Source organism: Scleropages formosus, chromosome 21 (genome assembly GCF_900964775.1).
Source record: "Scleropages formosus chromosome 21, fSclFor1.1, whole genome shotgun sequence".
Classification (NCBI taxonomy): domain Eukaryota; kingdom Metazoa; phylum Chordata; class Actinopteri; order Osteoglossiformes; family Osteoglossidae; genus Scleropages; species Scleropages formosus.
The window spans coordinates 19047678-19070059 of NC_041826.1; the positions used below are offsets into that span (position 1 = coordinate 19047678).

At 45.3% G+C, this 22382-nt stretch overlaps 3 protein-coding genes across 9 annotated transcripts; 1 reads left to right on the forward strand and 2 right to left on the reverse strand.

The window, feature by feature from the left end:
• Window positions 1–200: 200 nt before the first annotated feature.
• LOC108920947 (TBC1 domain family member 30-like) lies at window positions 201–5218 on the reverse strand. 2 transcript variants are annotated; one of them, XM_018730088.2, is made up of 3 exons: window positions 4341–5217; window positions 3486–3650; window positions 201–923 (listed from the first exon to the last, which is right to left on the reverse strand). In XM_018730088.2, the coding sequence occupies exons 1-3, from the start codon at window positions 4843–4845 to the stop codon at window positions 916–918; spliced, it is 678 nt and encodes a 225-aa protein (XP_018585604.1). In that variant the 5' UTR covers window positions 4846–5217; the 3' UTR covers window positions 201–915. The 2 variants fall into 2 exon arrangements, with proteins under 2 accessions (XP_018585604.1, XP_029103099.1); XM_029247266.1 differs by lacking the exon at window positions 201–923 and having other exon boundaries at window positions 3372–3650; window positions 4341–5218.
• Window positions 5219–6063: 845 nt separating this feature from the next.
• Window positions 6064–13329, forward strand: gnsa (glucosamine (N-acetyl)-6-sulfatase a). Its single transcript, XM_018730146.2, has 14 exons — window positions 6064–6359; window positions 6708–6767; window positions 7083–7286; window positions 7954–8019; window positions 9213–9311; window positions 9412–9576; window positions 9666–9748; window positions 9838–9956; window positions 10185–10288; window positions 10380–10481; window positions 10621–10731; window positions 10822–10932; window positions 11109–11269; window positions 11512–13329. Exons 1-14 carry the CDS (start codon window positions 6210–6212, stop codon window positions 11585–11587), a joined length of 1611 nt encoding a protein of 536 aa, XP_018585662.1. The 5' UTR covers window positions 6064–6209; the 3' UTR covers window positions 11588–13329.
• On the reverse strand, window positions 9689–20630 carry LOC108920983 (adipocyte plasma membrane-associated protein). 6 transcript variants are annotated; one of them, XM_018730148.1, is made up of 12 exons: window positions 19702–19775; window positions 19253–19340; window positions 17932–18048; window positions 17729–17818; window positions 17315–17436; window positions 16927–17025; window positions 15699–15851; window positions 15462–15574; window positions 15092–15252; window positions 14506–14704; window positions 14122–14263; window positions 9689–9772 (listed from the first exon to the last, which is right to left on the reverse strand). In XM_018730148.1, exons 3-12 carry the CDS (start codon window positions 17946–17948, stop codon window positions 9705–9707), a joined length of 1164 nt encoding a protein of 387 aa, XP_018585664.1. In that variant the 5' UTR covers window positions 17949–18048; window positions 19253–19340; window positions 19702–19775; the 3' UTR covers window positions 9689–9704. The 6 variants fall into 6 exon arrangements, with proteins under 6 accessions (XP_018585664.1, XP_018585665.1, XP_018585666.1 ...); XM_018730149.1 differs by lacking the exons at window positions 19253–19340; window positions 19702–19775 and adding an exon at window positions 20189–20630; XM_018730150.2 differs by lacking the exons at window positions 19253–19340; window positions 19702–19775 and adding an exon at window positions 20189–20630 and having other exon boundaries at window positions 17932–18207.
• Between the last annotated feature and the right edge of the window lie 1752 nt (window positions 20631–22382).

Below are 22382 nucleotides of genomic sequence, written 5' to 3' on the forward strand. Positions count from 1 at the left end.
TCTGCGCGTCCCGGAGATGCGCGCTCTGCAGTGGCGCTGCTGCGGCGGCGGGGTCCCGCGGCACTCCCCTCGCGCGCACCCACGCGTGCGCGCACAGACAGCACTTGCGCGAACGCGCGGCGTCACGACAAGCCGAACATGCGAGAGAAGGTTTCACAGAAAGACACTGACACACACACAAAAAAAAAACAAAAAAAAAAAACACTTCTTATTACCCAGACATGCCTCATATTTCTTCTGTCACAAGCCGAAGGTGAATATTTAGCAGTAAAAATATTCAGAGATGGGAGGGGGGCAACGAGATAAAACCAAAACGTGACCCTGAAGCCTGTGAACAAGTCTGAAAACCACAGGTACGAAATGACACGGAGCAAGACATTCACAAATACTTCCTCTTTGCTATTCATTATCAACGCACTCCACAAACTCACAATGGACACTTGCTGCGTCCCGGAAAGACACACAATCATGTATCAAAGTCTTTGATTTGGTGTAAAAATATGGTCCTACATTCAAAAGATCACTCCACCTTCAGTCTTGCTATGAAAGATTTAATGTCAACAGACTTCTGTTTTAGTTTATAGTCTTTGTCTCATGCATGGTGTACTAAGAAAACGGTTCTTACGGTATATTAGTTTATGTAAAGTTATGCCCTTTGACCGAGTTTAGCATTAGTATAAACATGCAAATACAAACAGCATGCACTGTTGCTCCAAGTGACTACAGTCTAAACACAACACCCAAGTCATACATCATTCCTCTTCTGGATGAAGTAAGGCAGTAAACTCATGCTGCACTTATCACACATACAGCACTGTCTTCACTTCAGAATGAAGACAGACAGCATGTTGAACACTAAAGCTTAACGATGAAGGGAATGGGGTGGTTGAACATACCGTACCTGCTTGATTGCTGCTACCAGGCTGCATGTGGATGAAAATTAGGGGGGAAAATCATTTAACCGAATAAAACTGTATGACCTTCAGCTTAGTATGGTCGACCGTATACTTCAGCATGATGGAATTTTATAAAATACATGCAAAACACTTCCTGTCAAGGACACAGCTCAACACGTCATACAGAAAAACAGCAAGTTCTAACAAAAAGAACAATTGTTCCTCCAAGCTAAAACTCATATTGTACAGAAAGTCTACACGTCGTCTCTCTCACTCTCTGTAGTGCTGTAACTGAACAGGTGTTTTAAATGGCAAAGTCCTGGCAGAAGTAGAAACTGTTGACTAAGTCTTCTGCTAGAGCAAATGTATTTAAATAGTGCAAGTAGTGTAAGTCACCTCGGTAAATAAGGTGTGTGTTGGCTGATAACACTACACAGAGTTCATTGGAAGTTGCTTTGGAGAAAACCATCTGCTAAATACATAAATGTAAATGGATTCAAATCAGTCAATGTAAGTAAAGAAAAACATTAACTGCATAATTTAACTGTGGGATGACAGTGGCACAGCGAGTAACACTGCTGTCTCACAGCATCTGGGTGATGCGAGAGGATGTGGGTTCAATCCCCACTCAGCCTGTGTGGAGTTTGTGTGTTCCCCCATCTGCATGGGTTTCCTCCGGGTGCTCTGGTTTCCTCCCACACTCCAAAGACATGCTGTTCAGTTTCCCCATAGTGTATGAATGACAAAGAGTGTGTGTGTTCCACTGCTGTATGGATGAGTGACTCATTGTTAGTAATGTATCTAGCAGTGCAAGTCACCTTGGTGAATAAGGTGTGTGGGCTGATAACACTACATAGAGTTCACTGGAAGTCGCTCTGGAGAAAAGTATCTGCTAAATAAAATGTAAATAATAATAGACAATTTTATTATATTTTGCATCGTTGTGACTTTGTGCAACAGGTAAAGGTGGTACTTGACAGATCCTGTGCTGTGGATTCAGACATGGGTTTGAATTCAGCTGAGTATGTGGGCAGTTTGCATCTTCTTGCCATGCTCACATGGGTTGCCCCCAGGTGCTCCTGTTGTCTCTCACAGTTCAAAGGTAAGTGTTTCAGGTGAACTGGTTACACTACACTTCCTGGATTGATTGATTGATTGATTGATTGATTGATTTCCCTGTGACGGATTGGCATCCCATCCATTACGCACTCTGCCTGATACCGTAAGCTTCCAGGATACGCTCCAGACTACCCTGACCATGAACTGAATAAGAGGCTATTGATATGGATGGAGGGATGTTGCATTAAGCCATTTTCCACAGCTTCGTTTAACTCTCTGCAGCCTTCAACCACTATACAGTCTCCACTAAAATCTCCTGTTACAAAGTAGTTTCTATTACCATTCTGTGATATTTGTTAGCCTTCTGTTATATAAAACTTTGAGAGTGGAAACCAATTGGGGCACAGCACTTATGCCTTAGAAAGCAAATGTGAAGAGACTGTCTCTTTCACTGTAACTGAAAGCACAGGGTCCACCAGGCAGGACTGAAGGATCCGTGCTAGTGCCACTAAGGAGTAGGTCTGCATTGCCACCTCCAAAGAGACACACACAACAATGTCCCACCATGGTGTAAACTGTATCAAAGTGCCAAATGCCCAAACAAGACCTGTAGTACTGGGATGGAATAAAGTGGCAGAATGACTGCCCCACAATGTATGCAATCATTTACATTTACATGTATTCATTTAGCAGATGCTTTTCTCCAAAGCGACGTACATCTCAGAGGATACAATTTGTGCATTTCATTAGGAGAAAGAGAAATAGTTGCAGACATGTGATTCTCAAGTACAGTTAGTTTGTTTCCACCATATGCACCAATGTTCATCAGTGTTGATGTAAACAACTGATTGATCCTCAATGTTTGCATGCTATATAATTACAGCATTGTAATTTTAATTTATCAGCTCCCTTTAACAGAGATTTTGTGCACAATGTTAAAAGTATTTATAGCTCTTCCTGAGGATCAAACAGCAGAGAACAAGTGACCTCAGGCAAGGTCTTAGCTAGATTACATGAAATATGATATGGCTATTAAAATCAACCAAACATTTTACCTTTTTAACTATACTGATGTTTTTACAGACTTCAGCTTTTAATCAAACTCGTTCAGTTGCTCCAGTTGAATAATTGTGTCAGTCAGCTAAAAAACAGAGGACTAGGCCACATTAAGCAAGACTGGGAACTGTAAAACGATGGACTTTACAACACGGACAAAAGCCTTACTCTCACCAGGAATCCATTCGCATAAATTGCTGTTAACCACAGATGATAACATTTTATTCTAAGCCCTTTCTCACTGATGCTGCACATCTAAACTCACGCCAACAGCACCGACACCTGACAAACAGATTACCGTCAAGCTTATACTAACGCTTAGATGGACAAAATCACAAGAGAGAAATGACTTCAGTCTCCACTTGACTCCATCACACTTTCCCTGACTACTATATCGCAAGTACGGACTGACGCGAGCGAACGAGAACCTTTATCCACGCAGAGAACAAGACAAAGGTAAAGCGTCATTCTTACGTCTTTTCTGGGACACTGCTTGCAGGCAGGCCGTCACAATGTCACAGTTCTTTTGCATCTTGTTGTACAAGCGGTCCTTCCTCTTCAGCTGCCGGAGCAGCTTGGCCGACTGGATCCCGATGCGATAGTTCACCTCCTGGATGATCCACTTGAGCTCCTCGGGATCTGGGGTTGGGATATACGGAGGGAATGAAATCGACCTGCTGTGTACATGACAGGTCAGAAAGGCCTAACGGGAAGAGGTCTTCCAGTCTCGTTTTTTGAAAAATTGGGGGGAAAAAAATTGAAAAACCAATAGCATTTTGGGCAATCTTTCCACAACCATAATGTCCCCAAAAAGATACAGTTCTACATGTTTTCATGTACAGTTTAAGCCTCTCAGGCCAAAGTAATAATAGCAGTAGGAAATGTTACTAATAGTAGGCAAGATTTTTTTTTTTTTTTTAAATTTCTGAAATTAGAATTAAGAACTGCCCATTGTAACCCAATACCACACGTCTGTTCTGTGTGGTGTTACGTTAACGTGTGCAGCTCTTGCGTTGCATTAAGTGAGAAGCGCGCAAGGTAAAAAAGGGCTTCAGCGGTGCCACATAAAGCGACAACAGAACAGGGCGACAAGGTGTCGTTCGTTCGCTCGTTCGGGAGAAGGACACGGTTCCCCGAGGAGAGCTGCTCCACTTTGCATGTCTTATCGGAGCACCAGCCATGTTCGGCTGAAGGACACGGCCACGGGTGCGGGACTTTTTGAGCGCGAAACTGCGACGACAAAGTGGCCCCACACTTGGCCGCGTCGTTTTGGGGACAGTTAGGTGAGCAAAAGGGACGAGGAGGTGGAATGGAAGAGAAGCGCAGCACCTTTCTGCGCCAGGTACTTCATCTGGTGGCGCCGCGTGTGCCTCGCCTGCAGCTCCTGCAGGAACCCCGAGCCTGACGAGCTTCTCCCGAAGAAGGCGTCCGAGCTCGACGCTTCCGTGGAGCTGTCCACGCTGTGCCGGTGTCCGCTCGTGTACGTGTCGTAGAGCTCGACCAGGAGGCAGTCCACGATGGATGCTCTGGACACGCTCCTAGGTTCCTCCTCTCCCCCCCCGCCGACGCGGCCATGGCCGGGAGCCGCGCTCCCAGTCTCGAACGACGACGCCTCAGAACCAGGGCTGTCGTCCCGCGCACCGCCGAGCCCCGGGGCAGCCCAGCACTGTGACTGGCCAAACGCCGAGGAGAAGAAGCCCTCGCTCACCGAGTCGGTGTGAGACGCGCCGCCCGAGTTCACAAAAACTCCGCTCTCTTCCTCGGAGCAGACGTCCCCTTCGCATATGTCAATTTCCAGAAGTTCGTTTCGCCCGAGTTCTACCTCAGACGCCATTTCCTCCGTGTTTCCAGCGCCGTGGCTGCACGCATTTCTGCGCGAGGCGAGGCGAGCGAGCAGGTGGCCGCGTGGAGGCTGCGAGGAAGCGGAGAGGAACGGCCCAATTCCGGGTGCGTCCCGTCCGGAATTTCCTTCCTGCGGCTCCCCTGCTGCGCTCGGTAGTTCGGCTCGTCCGCGCCGAAGCGTCTGCTCACCTTCCCGAGCCGAGCCGAGCCGAGCCTCACCTCACCTCACCTGAGGCGCCCGGCCACGGGGAATAACTTCACTTGCGCTTCCTTCTCACGACTGGTTGGACTGAGGTGACACTGAAACGAGGCAACGGGCTACTTTGCCCGTCGTTCCCACTGAGAGCAACAGGGGGCACTTAAGTTTAGCCTAAAGTCACAATAACAGCCCCTTACCCGTCCCACAACTGAAAAGTAACAGAAACATTGTACTTGTTGAATGTTTTTGGAAACAAGTAGTTTTTTTTCTCATTCTGTGAGCTCTGAATACAGTATAGTGCCCCACTCGTTTGACAAGTCAATACCGCTTCCCTCTTATCCTTGGAATTTCGAAGAAATTTAGTAAACGCGGACTTGAGAGGCAAACTTTGACACACAAAAAAATGTTTAGTTCTAATTATTCATACAGTTTAAATTTGGCCAAATGAACACACAAACGAGTTGAGTGGAGCGCCAGTTTGAGTTTCACAAACATCGCTGTCTGTGTACAGCATCGAAGGGGCTCTGGCTGTTTGCATAATTCCTAAGCAGCTCACTTGTAGAAAAGTACAGTCCAGTCAAGAACACACTACATCAGTCGATATTTAAAATATAGCTCATCCACCAATCTACTTATTTTCACTAACTTTAGATTTTCCCCCTTTTATGGTCGACGTCTCAAAATAAGACGCACTTGGGGGGGGGGGGCGTCTCTACAACTACAGTTACTCCGGAGAACCACTGGGTCCCAGAGGAGTAACGGCCCGAGCTTAACGCAGCTTCATCATTTTATACACGCTAATATTAGTAATATAGCACGCTTAGGTACGAGCTTTATGAATCCAGCCCCAGGCCCACCCTTACGCCGAGCTGGACCACGTCATTTCCAAAGACAACACGCACTTTGCCACGTCATCCCTCCGAAATCGTCCCACCAATCACACGTAGAATGACGTAATAGTTGAGCTGGGCCGCGCGGACCGGCCTTGATCAGCTGACCGCCTCTTCCGCCCCGAAGGCGCACGTGACAGCTAAGCGCTCCGGTGTGCGCGTTTGCGCCGCTGCTCGTTTCTTGAACTGCGGTTCTCGCTCTTATAAACTCGGCGGCCTTTCGGCGCGAACGCAGCCTGCTCCGACGTTCGCCGATCCGCTGCAACGATGGGCGCGATTCGGTTAAGCCTCCGATCGCCGCTGAGTTTCGTCCTCATCATCTGCGCCACTTTAGTGGACGCGGCGCTTGCGGAGTATAGGAGACCCAATGTTGTTTTGATCCTCGCTGATGATTTGGATGTTGCCATTGGCGGCATGGTGAGATTGCGGCTCCTCTTTTCTTCTTGTGCGTGTGGACTGTTACCTCTCTTAAAATACAAGTGTACTCATGAGGGTGGGTTTGGGTGCGTCTCATTTATATAAACTGGTACATAAAAGAAAGTTGTTAATGTTGTGATTTACTGCTGCGTTATTGTACCTTTATCATGTGAATTACGATGCGCTTTTGTTTTCCCAGCTACAGTGAGTCAGACTGACTTGCTGGATTATTCTAATAAATATAATGCACATTTGTGTGTGTAGCTTTTAGGCTCCCTGGTGGGAATTGCTGTACATTGAAGTGTTGATTCTGTAATAGTTTTTTTTTTTTTTTTTTGGAACTTGCAGATTCCATTAAACAAGACAAAGAGGCTAATTGGTGATGCAGGAATATCATTTACTAATACAGTAAGTGCATGTAAGCATTATTGCAGTTTTAGGAAATGCATAAATCTTGTTTGCTTTGGAACTCTTGGTCACTTGCAGAATAAGACTAAAATGTCTTAGCAAATCATGATAGGGGTCTAATTGAAATTTACTTGTCCTGCCTCTGTGTGTGTGTCTATATATTTTATATATATTAAAAAAAAAAAAACAGGAAAAAAAGGAAGAATCCAGTGACATGAATCATACAGTCAGTGAAAATTTAAAAAAAAAAAAAAAAAAATTGTGAAGCACTAAATACAAATGGTGTTGTGCTCTAACTGCAATTCCCCCTCCCAGTTTGTGGCCAGCCCCCTCTGTTGCCCCAGTCGTGCCAGCATATTGACTGGGAAGTACCCCCATAATCACCATGTGATCAACAACACCCTCGAGGGCAACTGCAGCAGTCAGGCCTGGCAGAAGAGCGAAGAGCCCGGAGCATTCCCCGCCCTGTTACAGGAGCATGGCTACCAAACCTTCTTCGCTGGGAAGTACCTCAATGAGGTGGAAATGTCTTTGCGTCCTTTTTTTCTGTTTGTGTGTCCCCATCCAGCAATTGGAACTCATTTGATCACCATTGCTGAGTGACAAGTAGAGGCTCTTGTCTGGCTTTGCTAAACACAGATATTTCTTATCCCAAAATTTCAGAGATTCTGTTTACTCTTAATGGGTGTTTTGTGTAACAGAGCACATTGCCAGTTCATTGATCTTAAAATTCTTTATACCACTAGCTTCCACAAAGGAAAACTACTATGAATTGAAAGTTAAATAGCTTGTTTTAAAAGTAGAAGTTTCATTCCCCCTGTGATTGTTATGAGAGTATTAGTCTGGAAAAAAATGTGTATCAGCTTTATTTTTCTACAGTAATTTATCACATAAAAAAAAAAATCATCATTAATACTCATTGAAATAGTGCTCTGCTACATTCTTGTGTGTTTATAGCTACAACACAGTAGCTTATTTCCTTTTGGCTTAGTAAATGGCAAAAGGATAAATTTTGCATGTTTGTTCTCCAGCCTGTGCTATTGGTAGCTTCATCTACATATTTGATCACAAATAAGTATTTTAATGTTTTATAGATGTGCTGTTTATTAAAGAAATAATGTAGCAGGTTGTGCTTTGGGAGCTATAGTGTGCTTAAGGCCTCTCCCTCTCTTTCTGGATATTTTAGTACGGTGCTTCGGAGGCTGGAGGTGTGGAGCATGTGCCCCCAGGCTGGGACTACTGGTTTGCACTGGTAGGCACCCTTGGCACATATATCTTCCATGATACTGTCATTGTTTATCCACACCAGCCTTGATGGGTAGACGTGAATTGCCAAACAGCAGCGTGAAATATCAGTTTCCGAACTGGCTATGATTGAGACTTTGAGACGGTTGGGGGGGAAAAAAGATTCTACCCAAATTTATTGATGTATGTGTCCTGAACAGATGAGCCTCCTTTTATCCGCACTTATATACAGTGGATGGATGTCAAAAGTCTACACACAATATTTAAGTTTACATTTTGTTGATGTAAAGACTGAAATCAGGACAAGCCATGCCAGATGTTTTTCCCCACCTATGATAAGACCTGGAAACAACATTTAAGTGAAAAATACAAGGACGACTTTCAGGAAAAATGATTAAAAAACCTTCAATGCCTTAGTTTTATAAACAGTCGCACTGTTGATAACTTCTAGTTTTGCAGTTTTTTCCACCCCTCTGTTGGAGGGAAATCACAGTAAATCATCTGACAAAGTGAGGACAGTGGATTGCAGATGACATATCAGTCCATAAAAGGAGAAAATGCCAGGACTTTATTTTTACTACTATTTGTGTAGCATTTTAGGCAAGGAAAAATAAACAAAAAACTGAAATCACATGAAAAGCAAGACATGCTTGTAGTATGTGTACCTACAAGCATCTGGGCTGCATTTTAACATTTAACTGATTGTATCCTACAGTGTTCCTGATGGTATTGTACACTGAGCCCTCCCATAACAGGCTCCTGTACCACAAAAAATCTTTGCAATGGTGCAGCCTCCCTCTGGAGTGAGAAACGGAGAGGCCCCAGAGACCTGAGTTTGCTCCCCGTTCTAGAACTGTTAGGCTGGTGGAGATGAGAATCTGAAGAGTTTCCAATTATAAAGATTGTTTATGATAAGTTGTTTGTTCATAAAACTACATTTTTAAAGTTTGCATGCTTTGTTCCACCTCCTCCTGTGTACTTCCCCCTCAGTTATTTTTTAATTCTGTATCATCATTAACTTCATGACTTGCTGCTTGTCGCTGTAGCTTTTGCATGGTAAATGGGGTAAGGTGCTTTGGAGTAAGCATCAGTTAAATGAATAAATAGCAAAAAAGTAGCCTCACATTTGCAATGTTTATAATAAAAAAAAAAAAAGACTGAGCTGAACTGAAATGTGATGAGGTTTGATTTTGCTTCCAGGAGAAGAATTCTAAGTACTATAACTACACTCTATCTGTGAATGGGAGGCCAGAGAAACATGGACAGAACTACAGTGAGGACTACTTGACTGATGTGCTGGTAAGTGCTTGGCAATGACTCTTGCAAGGCCACTTTCAGACCTTCACTAGCAGCAGATCTGTCCTTCCACAGTCTTCACCTTTGGTTTCTGTCCTCCCAGGCCAACGTGTCACTGGAGTTCCTGCAGCACAGGTCCAGCAAGCCCTTCTTCATGATGGTGTCCACACCTGCTCCACACTCCCCCTGGACTGCCGCTCCACAGTACGAAAATAGCTTTGCCAGTGTCCGAGCCCCACGGGACCCCAGCTTCAATGTGCACGGCAAGGTCAGGGTGGGATTGAACAAAATTGTGGTGGTACGAGGATGCCGTCGCAAGAGCAAACGGATTGCTTGTTTTTTCAATTCTTCCTACAGGACAAGCACTGGTTGATCAGACAGGCAAAGACACCCATGTCAAACTCCTCCGTGAAGTTCCTGGATGATGCCTTTCGGAAGCGGTAATGTAGCGGTGCCCGTGCTGCCTGTGGAGTACAATACATATCGACTGATGTACAAACCCTTTGGCGCTATGTCCCCCCCCCTCTAGATGGCGCACTTTGCTGTCAGTAGACGACCTGGTAGAGAAAGTGGTCAAGAAGCTGGAGAGCACTGGGGAGCTGGATAACACATACATCATCTTCACCTCTGACAACGGCTACCACACAGGTGCATCCCTGAGACTGTAGGAACATAAAGTTGCATTTCCATATGTTAATTTTCAAACAAGCACCTTTATAAACCCAAGAATCACTTGTGAAATGAATGCTACAGGATCTGAAGTCCTGGTGCAGCATCCATCCTGAACTGAAATTGCCCCAAATGGCGGCTCAAAGAACAGGAAATAACCGAATGATATTTATATTGACTCATGTCTCTGTTCACTCCCTCCCTCAGGACAGTTCTCGCTGCCCATGGACAAGCGCCAGCTGTATGAGTTTGACATCAGGGTGCCTCTGCTTGTGAGAGGGCCTGATGTGAAGCCCAACCAGACATGCCAGGTTGGGTCCTGTTGCAAGCTTTCAAACATCCTTGTCATCTTTGCATGTAGATGTTCATTGTGTCATTAACGCTGCGTTACTCCCTGGACAGATGCTTGTGGCCAACGTGGACCTGGGGCCGACCATACTGGACATTGCGAGGTACAATGTCAGCAAGACTCAGATGGATGGCATGTCCTTTCTGCCTCTCATGGTAGGCGTCCAAAAGATGGACTGGGGGTACACTGTGTTCTGTTGGGTGTATACAAGTGTGTAGTGGTGTTACTCCTGGAGTTAAACTGGGAGTGTACAAATGCTATCAGTAAGTGTGGTGCCTGGCCTTCTCTTCCCAGAATGGTAACCGTGGAAACGGCACCTGGAGGACAGACATCTTGGTGGAATATGAGGGGGAAGGGCAGAACATTACAGACCCCTCCTGCCCCCTTCTGGGTCCTGGAGTCTCGGTATGCAGAAGGAACCCATTGACCGTGTTCGCTGTCCCCATCTAACAGAGCTTTCTTAAGGGGTCCTTATTGCCTTTATGTCCCCCTTAGGAGTGCTTTCCTGACTGCGTCTGTGAGGATTCCTACAACAACACATACGCCTGTGTGCGCACAATGTCCCCCTCTGGAAACCTGCAATACTGCGAATTTGATGACAGTGAGGTAAAGAAATGCATTGTGACGTAAACAGCCACATAATGTGGTTGTGCTGAATGTCGACAGCATGTCTTTTGTGATTCTTGAGCAAAAAAAATACTGAGGAGGTTTCACTTACTTCAGATGCTAGCCCCTTTAAAAAGATGATGCTAAGCTGACAACTCATGAAATTTGTCTCCCAGGTGTTCGTAGAGGTGTACAACCTGACGGCCGACCCTTTCCAGCTTAACAACATTGCCAAGAGCATTGACCAGGAGGTACTGGAAAAGATGAACCATCGGCTGATGATGCTACAGTCCTGCTCTGGGGCTTCCTGTCGCACACCAGGAGTCTACGATTCGGGGTGAGCGTTCAGTGTCCAGGCTCGCAGCAATCAGGTGTCACAAGTAGAAGTAGAATAAAGGGGATCATTGGCCGTTGACTTCAACATGTGGCTCTTTGCATGTTTTGATGTGTCAGTTCCGATCAGGCAGTTGGGAAAGACTGAAAAATATTGGGTTGGAGATTTAGAATGCACAAACGTTACCGAAACGGCTCCATCACACCAATGCCAGACAGATTTCAGAGCCCCCTCTCTGGCTGTAGGTACAAGTTTGACCCACGCATGATGTTTGGAAGCCACAGCCTTCGAAGGAGAAAGCTGCGTCAAGCGCTCAAGTAAGAAGTGGGACGGGAGTAAGAGGAGGAGCACAGCCAGTCTCTTTTGTTGCCTTGTGTCCTGTGGAGTGCCCTGTAGCTGCCATGAACCCTTCTTTTCCCAAGACGGGTAAGGGGTTGGGGGTGGCAGGCTACCGTGGGGTGGGGTGGGATTTTATACACGTGGGCAACCCCAGCCATCACTACAGCCACTTTTAAACTTGGTTGCCTTTGTATGTGTGAGCAATATTCCTCTGAAGCCCCCAAAAATGTCCCAAAATGTTGTTATACTTACCTGTAGGTTAGTATTTGATGATTATCATTTATTGGGGGAATGACAGCATCCCTTGTTTTTGTGACATTTGAACATATTTGTCTTTGCACCTAAAATAGTAACTTTGTGGGCAACTGGTGAGGTCATTTACAGCTGCAACAAGACAACATGCATGTAACAATTGCTAGATGAGCTCTTATGCTTTATTACCACTGTTTTCTAAGAAAATATACCTAAATACTGAGAGGAATTATTTAGAAAGGAAACTGACTTTTTGCCACTGAAGTAAGTTTTGATACAGAGATTTGGAGTTATTTATACTAGGGAAATATTTTTGAATCTGACTTTTCCAGAGGGTTCAGAGGTACCACGTTAAATACTGACAAATGTTATTAAATTATAAATGAAACTACTACTTGCAAACAGTGGATGTTCCTTAAACACAGCCACACAGTGTATAATTCTTCACCTCTTCAAGGTCACACTGAATACAGGGAGTGTGTAGAACAAAGACAACCACCTACAACTGGGGTTTCATGCTGGTGCGAAACACTAGTATGTGCAGTCTGGGCTTTCTGCTAAAAAGGGCAGATCTCGTGTCAGAAATTGCACTGAACCCCTTCCCCCGCTGCACGCAAGCATCTCTATAATATTTGTAAATGAGCACTAGCCACTGTAACTGTCCTGAGTGCAGTCATACTAGCACCAAGGACTAGAATGAGCCACAATGAGACAAACTCTAGGCTTCTTTACACTGCATAACATAGTGCTCCTTTTTAGAAGTATTTTTGTTGTATGGGAGCCCTAACTTTTCTGGAATTTGACATTGTCTTGTATTTCCTCAATGTATAATGTAATTTTGCTATTTTTGGGTGATGGGTTCTTAAAGGGACTGAACACTACTGAGCTTACAGGCAAGACAAAAATAAGTTAAGGAAATAAGGAAATCACAAAGGCTATGACTTTGAACAATTTACAATGATTATATAAAAAACTCAAATTTGCTAGTTGGCAAAATTTAAATGTATTAGATTTTGTAAATTTAAGGTTACCTTTACTCAGAACATTGAAGGATTTAATTATCTGACACAGTAACGATCTGCTCAACCATTATTATGGGCTCATTTATATGTCAAAATGACTGAAGTGCTTTATCTAGCAGTGTCACAGATGTGACTGAAAACAGATCCACCGCTGACCACTCTGAATGCTTCTGTATGTTTGCGAGGATTCTAGAATCAACCATGAGGGAACAGGCAGCGACAATGGTGAACAGGACTTGCACCGTATATACACACACACAGTTTGCAGTCTCCTTTCTGTAAGCCAAGCCCTTCGTGAAGTTTCTTCACCGATGCACTTCTCAGATGTCATGACCCACTGAATTATTGCACAATGTCCCCCACTCTTTTTCAGCAGTAGTGCATTTGTTACAGGGTAAATCTACTGGTCTTGCTTGCCTGCTTGCTGAAAATAAAAGCATTTTAAATTGACTCACAAGGCTACCCTTTCTCCTGTGTATGTGGTGTTGTCCAAGCAGCACTACTGAATATATATTCAGTGCTTCATTGTTCTCTCCCCATCAATGGCAGTTAACAAGTCGTTTCGTCGGGCTTACGCTGAGTGCCGTATTCTACATGTCACTTGAGATGTGTACAATGGGTGAGGTTTCAAGAGTGACCCCAATGCACCACCTTAAATTCTCCTTCTAAAACCCAGGTCAATGCTGTCAAATAGACAAGTAGAAGCAGTACCTTCCATTTTACATTTACGTGGGCAGCTTTTCAAGTGTGGTGTACGGAGAGCTTCGTGTTCCTTGGCTGTGTCAAGGTGGTTTTGTATAGCGACCAGGTTGAGAGCAGAACAGTGGAAATTTATAAAAATCTTATTTATTTTAAAATTGCTTTTGACATTGAGGCTCCACTAAACTTTTTACTTGGTGTTGACAAATTGGAGGGTAAGCATGTCAAGTGTTAAAGTTGGGTATTTACATTATTTAGTTGATATGTTAAGTACTATTACTACTTTACTGTTAAGCATACTGGAAAATTATCAGTTGAAAAGCCAAGGTCAAATCAAAGCTGCTTCCCTTCATTTTCACGACAGTCAAGGACTCGAGCACACAACATCCATGAGTCAGAGGTAAACATGTGATAGTGGTTTGGTACTAGGTGACACCAGCTTTACCAGTCCTTCACTGATGGGGCAGTAGACCCCCGGCTATCTCCAGCCCTCCAAGACTGGGAGGAAAGGCAGGTCAGTGCTGCCCAGGTATATGCGCTCACCATGCTGGAAGACATCGCTGACTGCCCAGGTCAGGCTGCCATCCGGGTCATGCAGGCTGCCCAGAAGTTCACCGTTTGGGCCTAGCTCCAGAACCAGGCCGTATTTTGGCAGCAGAATGCTATACCAGTTCACAGGAACCACCTGGGACGCACACAACAACAACGGGACTATTCATCACCACTTCTCCCAAAAATGCAAGTCAAAGTGACAAAGCATTACACAATTTAAAAACTATTGTTAATCCTAATGAATTGAAGTAAAACTGAAGAAATATATTCTGTTAAATGTACTATGCTTGTTATTTTTTTCATGTTTGATAAATGAAAACTTGGCTAAATGTTTAAAGTCCTCAATACTTTGCTGTGTCAAAGCTGAGCACCAACCTTCATCATGAAGCGCTTGAAGGCCGGGTAAGGCCCTATGAGGTCCAGGAAAGGTGGCAACAGACGGCCAGGGAAGCGGATGGTGGTAATGCCAACAAGAAATGTACCACGGTCACTCACACGGATGTTGTCGGGGTAGCCGGGCATGTTATTCATCAGGATCTCTTTAGTTCCCGCTTTGGGCCCCTTCAGCCAGAACCTTAATAAAGGGAAGAGGTGCTGATGGTGGAATATAACCCTAACATCAGCATTTGTGATGAAAGCATAACAAAGGCACTGGCTTTATAATGTCACTATTAATGACTCCATGTGCTGAAGCTAGTTTGACTTTAGGGATTTTTTAAATTTTGTACATTTTGGATCCTTGCGTTAAATTATGGGTAATGTTGCTATGCTGATGTCTGCACAACCTGTTTTATCTTCAGCTGATCAGCAGAATGGATCTGCATGTTCAACAATGAGCAGGCAATGGGAAACGGCGTAAGGTGCAGAAACCCGCAATAATCAAAAAGGCCATCACCGTGAAATACTAGAACAGAAAGATGTGAAGAGAACAAGCTCATCTGTCAAAAGTTAGTCACCATACCTGAGGATACGGCCGATGCTGGTCTCAGCAACAAGCACAAAGTCTTCATCCGGAGAGAAGGCAATGCCATTGGGCATGTACAAAGAATCCAGCAGGGTTGACACATCACCTGTCTCTGGGTTGTAGGCCAGCAGACGGCCAAGATGATTGGTCTCAATAACCTGAAAGAGAATTCATTTAAAATTATAGAAATCATAAGAAAACAAGACAGTTAATGTAACAGACTCTTCCTTTCACTCCTCAAGAATAAAGATCACAGACTCAGTGCTTAGAGGGCTATGCAACAGAGCTTGAAACAGATTTTCTACACCCAATGGGGTCCACTTCTGTGTTCTACACAGAGCGCGGGACCAGAAGCATCGCTTCTCACCTCGTAGCGGACATGCCTCCTACCCCATCGGCTGCTGGAATCTGTGAAGAACACAGTGCCATTGCGAGAGATCTCCAGACCATTCAGGAACCCGAACGGAATCCCATCAGCACCTGAAGTCCAGAGCAACAAATCGGTGATCAATCAGAACAGTCAATCAGTCTGGTCAGGGTCAGCAGAGTCCACACGGAGACTGCATGCCAGAGACACGGATCGATGCAAAACCAATCAACAGACCTTCCTTGCTTGATAGTAGGAGGGTCTTCTCCCCAGTCCATGGATTGACCTGGAACAGACCCAAGTATGAGTCAGCCACAATGAGCTGCCCGTGCCGATCCAGTCTCAGTCCGTGCGGACGGCCGCAGACTGGCTCAAAGTCCTGGCTGGAACCTAGGCATATATGAAGGCACACAGCAGTTCAACAGTTACCCACAGAACAAGCAGTTTTATACAGGACTACCTCATTCCTTGTGAAGGTGCCTGAAGTGCTGAAGGCTGCTGGAACTGCCTGCCTCTGATACACAACCACACTTTATTTCAGATCTCTGGTGCTCACATAACATGCTCTCCAATGTTGTAACCCTGCCTACCGTAATATTTCCCTATATTCCTTCCTGCACCTTTCCTCTCCTCTTCTGCCCGTCACATGGTTGCCCATTTCAAACCCCCTGCTTTCTGCCTCTATTCTTTTCCTCTCTAGGTCCCAAGCAGTGAGAAGAGAGCACCTTATATCCACCACAGCTGTTGTAAGATCGCAGTAATAAATTGATGTTTCCCAACATGATACTTTTGTAGCTCCTATGAAATACTCGGCTTCTTTCACTGAAGGCATTGTCTAAACAAATGAACAATCAGCAAAGCACAAACTCTTAAATTTGGCTAAATGCTGATTCCAACACTAAATTTCCGAACCTTCCGATTTGTGCGTTAACTGTTAGAAATGCTGTTTTTAAAATTCTCCATTTCTAATGAATACATCTGCACCCTTCCATCTATTGAAATGACAATCATTGCAAAAAAACAACACCCCACCACCTGAAAAGCTCTTAACCATGCGTAATGTAAGCTGGCATGTTGGCACAAAGACCATTTTGGCTGTTCAGGCCCCACTGCTACAGATGTCCACTCGTATCAAGCGTCTTCCAGGATTTAGGAAGAATCCTGCCAGTGTGAATGTGAGCAAAGCAATCCAGCTTTGACCACGCTAAACTTGGTGTAACATGTAAAATAGCATCTGAGAAAGTAACACTGTGCCTCAGTTACCAACTGCCTGTTACATTGAATAGTTAATATGTGAGAGCAAGTCATTGAGTTCATTTTCATACTGCATGATGCCATGTCTGCAAGTGCACAGCAGAGACTTCAAGTCAAACAAGGACAGTTAACGTCTGTATAGAACATCATCCAGCCGATCCTCTCCCAGCTGAGTTTACAGCCCAATAGCTTCCTGGGCATTGACACTGACCGCATTCTGGAATGTTCTCCCCCATCTGGGTGATGAAGTGAAGAGTGTCCTCGTGGATTCTCCAGAGCTTCCCATCTACAGTACCTGTGTACACATTTCCTGTGGGAATACCAACGAGTGACAAAGTGTGAATAAGGAGGCGCCACACGTGTAAAATAAGCAGCTGTTTCCATCCCTTTTCCAGATTTTGTTCCAGTGTATTGAAAAAAGAAAAATAAAATACCCTGCAGCCCCTTCAGGACAACCAAATCCCAAACTGACTTAGTTTTGACACCTAGTGAGTAACTAGGTGGGGGGAAAAAAAAAAAAAATCACTGTTTGCTGACTGAATTTGGAATCCTCTTGAGCAAAGCAAGCTGGGAAGAAACGGGCCCAGGAAAGAGCTCACCTTCCTGGTCTGCTGTGAAGGATTCTGGCCCTTTGAGCTGCCCAACAAAGAGCCTCCTTCCCTGCTGGAGTCTGCTGTTGACAGCCAGTGGGCCCTCCAGAGCCGGCGGGGGTCCCTCAACTCTGCAAGAAGTCCAGTCGCAGCCCTGTGAACACACCCTTCTGACCCCGACTCTCATGCCAAATGCTCTCCACCGTGAGAAGCCGCACTCCTTGTGGCTGAGACCCAGCACATGTATGTTCATATCAGTATTGAGGGGAAAAAAAATAAATCATATTACCTTAAGCATGTCATACACCACTGATGGTAAATGTGATAGGAAACCAGTTCATGCTGATGGGTAACTTGGAAGACACGCACAGTCCACTAGAGTGTGTACCCCGGTAAAGCAGCCACTCCCTGAACTGTACTCACATGAATGGCTCTGGATCAATAGGAGAGGGCAGGAGGTACACGCCTATGGCCGCAGCAACCACAACGATGGCCACAGCACTCTTTCTCATCCTGAGCAAAAGGGAGAGCATCTCAGAGTTGGTGAGCTGTGTAAATGTACACAGTGAGTGAATCCAGTACTCTGTCCACTCAGCTATATATAGTCATGAATCTTTCCATGACACCTTTCATATATTTGCATAGAAGAAATCCACCCATGGGTATTTCTTCTGGTACATCTTTTCCTCCCATTTTCATCAACCTCTTGTCCTCTGCAGGATCATGGTGGTTTGGAGCCTATCCTGAAAGAATAGGGTATGAGGCAGGGTGTACACTGGACATGGCAGTGACATCACATAGCAATCATACACACATTCACTCACACATCCAAATACTGTGGGCAGCTTCAGGGTCATCAGATCTTTGGACAGGTGGAGAAAACCAGAGCACCCAAAGGAAACCTACACAAAACACAGGGAGACCATGCAAACTCCGTGTTCATGAACACAGTCAGAGGATTCCAAATAAGCCAACTGGTCCCCTTCCAAAATATTTCCATTTTGCAACTTGCATATAAGAACTACCCTTCCATTTGACAGGTAAATTCATTCACGCATCATCAATAACCTTCATGTACACATTCACACACTGAACTTAAGAGCAACCAATTCACCAGAAACACATCTTGGAATTATGAGAGGAAACTCATACGGGAATCGCAAAACAGTGCTTATACGCTAAATCTTTTTTTTTTTTTTACACCACATTACGCGTCAAGCCCAATGACCATGACAGATGGTCCCTGCAGGGAATGACCCCTGGGTGCTCTAAAAGCTCACACCCCTCTAACCAACTAAACCTCATCTCATCGCTTGTCTGCATTTTCAAGTGGTTTTTTTTTGTTATGTTAGGTTAGGTAGTCACTCACTGCAGCTGCTGACGCTGGTGACATCAGAGTGGTTAAAGTCACCGCAGTAGTGTGTTTTCATTTAAGCTCCTAACTGTGGCCAGACGGAATACGAATTAGGACAAAGTTTGTAGGCTTGAATTTCTGAAACTTCTGTCAAGCGGTCCAAACTGGGAATCCATTCTTACTTTACCATCTCTTACCTCCTCTGCAAATCCTGAGACATTGCAAGGGAAGGTGAAGGGGTGCAAGATAACCTTGTTTACTCTGTTTCACTGCCTTGTCACAGGGAAAAAATGGTTGATACAGTATCAAACTTTGGCCACTTGGGATGACTGGAGAACTACACTGCTCTTAGATGTTGGGGGATGGGGGTGGGGCTCTGTCACATTACCACAGGTAAGTGCAAACCTTGGAAATACACAACTCTTTACACCAACGAGGTCTGGGCCTAATAACCAGCGAGGGGCTACATGTCTTCTGGCAGCCACAGAGCACCACACACTCTTCGCGGAGTGCTCCGCAGCAGCGTCAATTTGGTAACTCGTCCACAAAAATGTCGTTATGTAATAGGTCGGGTCCTCCAGCCAGCAGCTCACCCCCACACAGCTGTCGCTCTCCCCCTTGTGGTGCGTAGCTCCTGCTCATCATGAAGAAAGGCAAACAGTTCCTCCTCTTCCTCCTCCTCTACAACCAACAGGGTTGAGCAACACACCAAACGTGGAAGAAAAATGGGAACATTTTAATGCACATGCTGAGGACTCCTGCATCCATGCATGAGTAAGTGCGCAAAACTCCCGTGTGTCATGATTAGTGACCTGAAACTATTCATTTGTTTGTCATCTGAAGCTTTTTATCCAAAGTGGTTTACAGTGCTGGGCTCAACTGCTAGTGCAGCAGGGATGGGACTCGAAGCCACAACCTTCAGGTCACCAGGTTATGTTCTCAGACACTCCACTGCAGTCACTCCCCGAACCGCAGTAGATGATCTCACCTGCAAGATTACAGGACTTGACTTGTAAGAACGCTATGACTTTATAAGACTCACCACACTAACTGGTAGGTAAACACACACTCCTCACTGCCTCTTCTTACTGGTGGGACCCCGAACGGCTCGGTTCGCTCCCCCCGGTAGGCCTCCTTCCGCGCTCGTGAGCCGCTCCCTGTGACCGCGCGTGCGCAGATGGTCCCGGCGCTCAGGTGTGGGTGTGTGTGTGTGTGTCCCCGTCCTTCTTGTCCGGAGAGCGACAAACGCCCTTCACTCGGACCCCTCCGCCGGATTCGCTTCACGCGAACCCGCCTTCGTTCCAGCATTTTCTGTATTTCACTTCAGACCCAATCGCTGATGGCGCGTGACAGAACGCATTTTGGTGTCGTCTTTGTATCGTTCGGTTTTATTTAAAAAAAAAAAGCGTGCGTTACATTTCAAGAAGTTCCAGCAGAGGGAAATTCAAGAATCATCCTGCCCTGTGGCCACACACAAGTGCGGGAAGACGACACACGCGGTGCAGAAAAAATGTGAAATGTAATCTTACCTCAGACGCAGTTTCCTTCCTCCAGCTGAAAGAACAACACTTTCGTTAACTTCACTTCAGCGGCGACGTCGAACAGCGCGCGGCTTTTACTCCAATACTAGACACCGACTACGGCCGCTTTTCCTCCACTTTTTCACTGAAACCTTTGCTTTCAGGGGCTCACCGGCGTACGGAGCATTTTCACTCCCCTCCAGGGTGGGTGTGTGTGTGTGTGTGTGTGCGCGCGCGCATGTGATGACAGCCTGGCTCTCGGTCTCCACGGCGCGGCAGGGTGCGATTCTGTAATATGGAAGGAGGGGGGGGCTGTGTCGTCTCGCGCTTCCAAGGACGGGTTCACCCAAAGGTCAGGAACGTTTCGCGCTCTTCCACAGCGGAGCCCCTTGGTGCGGATCCTGCGGTGTGTGTGTGCGCGCGCATGTGTCCTCCTCGCACACCTGCAGTGCCAGTCTCGAGTCTGTCCCGTAGGTCAATGCGACTCACGCGCTGAACGACGGACCGCGCGCGTGCTGCAACCTGCGCGAGCAACAACAGCGAACAGGACGATGCATTCAGCATTGTGCCTTTAAAAAAAAATAAAAACACAACACGAAGGACACGAGAAACAGTTTAATCTCAGCTTTAATACAGGAACGTGGGCCTTTTTCACACAAAGCCACATTTGGTAATCTCCAAAGAAATAGCAGTGACGTAGAAAAATGAATGCGCATGAGCAAAAGAGAGAGCACTGAGGGTCTCTGCACCTCACTTTGCAATCAATCCCTCCTCTTTCAAACTGCTTCCTTTGTGCCCATCGCTCTCCCATCACCCGCAGCACCAGAGACAAGGTGCCACTGAGCGTGCCCGTCGCCTTCCGTGGGAGCGAGGCCTGGCCGTGGCGCAGCGTCCACATCCCCCCCGCAGACTCTTCAAGCAGTGCTTTTCCTCCACACATTATATCTGGAGAGGTTTTTTTTGGCAAATCAAGGATCAGAAACATACTCAATCTCCCCCCCCCCCAATCCGAGCAATACTGGCCCAATTGTTGCTGAACAGCCCTACAGAAAATGCATTAGTAAATGCAACGCATGCACCATATAATATGCACATTTCAGTTGCTACTTTCATTTCGGAACCATAGATACTACTTGCTGTACATTAGTGACACCGACGCCCTTTCACAGTGCAACTTTTGCTTGGCTAAACAAGAGATGGTTGCAATAACTCAATTTAGATATGAGTGACAGTGTACATTTACCATCCACATCAATTATAAGTTACATAAATATATGTAATATAATTATGTTGCTAGTCAAGATACAGGTAACTGATAAAACAGGAGGAAAAAAAAAAAATCCCTGAATAGTGTCCAAACACAAGCTTTTTCTATATTAAGGCTATTTCTCTAAGGAAAGTTGCTCACAACTGCAGTGACGCTGCCCACCCTCCACAGCGGGGGCACCGTGCTTTGCCTACAACGTGCTGCTCTTTTAAACAAGCTGCACAGACCTCTTGCAGCAGGTTTTCAGTCATGATGTGTGTGTGTGTGTGTGTGTGTGTGTGTGTAATTCGACACACCTCCTGTAACTGGAAAAAATAAAATCTAGGCAATCGTCTCTCATCATCTAAAACAGCATTAGCCACAATTCTAAAATAAAGCTGTTTATTGTGGTATTATAAAAGAGCCCAGCTTCTGAGTTTTAAGTAGGCATATAACTGCTTGCACCAGGCAAAACTTACAATTGCAAATTAATCTGCAATTTTATAAAGTCTTTGGTTACAGCCGTAGAAAGAAACTAAAGGGAAAACAGTACGTGCTCACAATCTGTCGTCAGCTATGCATATGTAAGACAAAACTGAAAATGCACTTACAGCAGATATCCCAGCAGATGTCTCTGTAGCCATTTTACACATCCTCAGGACTGAACAATGTCCCGTTCGCACATTTTATATTGCATTGCAGTACCCATCAGAAAAATCATCATGCAGTACTATCAAACATATGAAACTTGGGGGAACGTGGCTACTTCACTGCACTCATGTTTTTTCATATCGTAAAATGGGTTTCATAACACGATTGTCAATTACCACGTTTTCTTCTGTTTCCGCAGTAAATAAAATGGTCCGAATTAATGGGGACCACCTAAGCTTTGTACAGGGTAAGATGAACTGCAAAAGTGCATTTCTCGCCATCAAGGCTACTGTTATTACTGAAAGT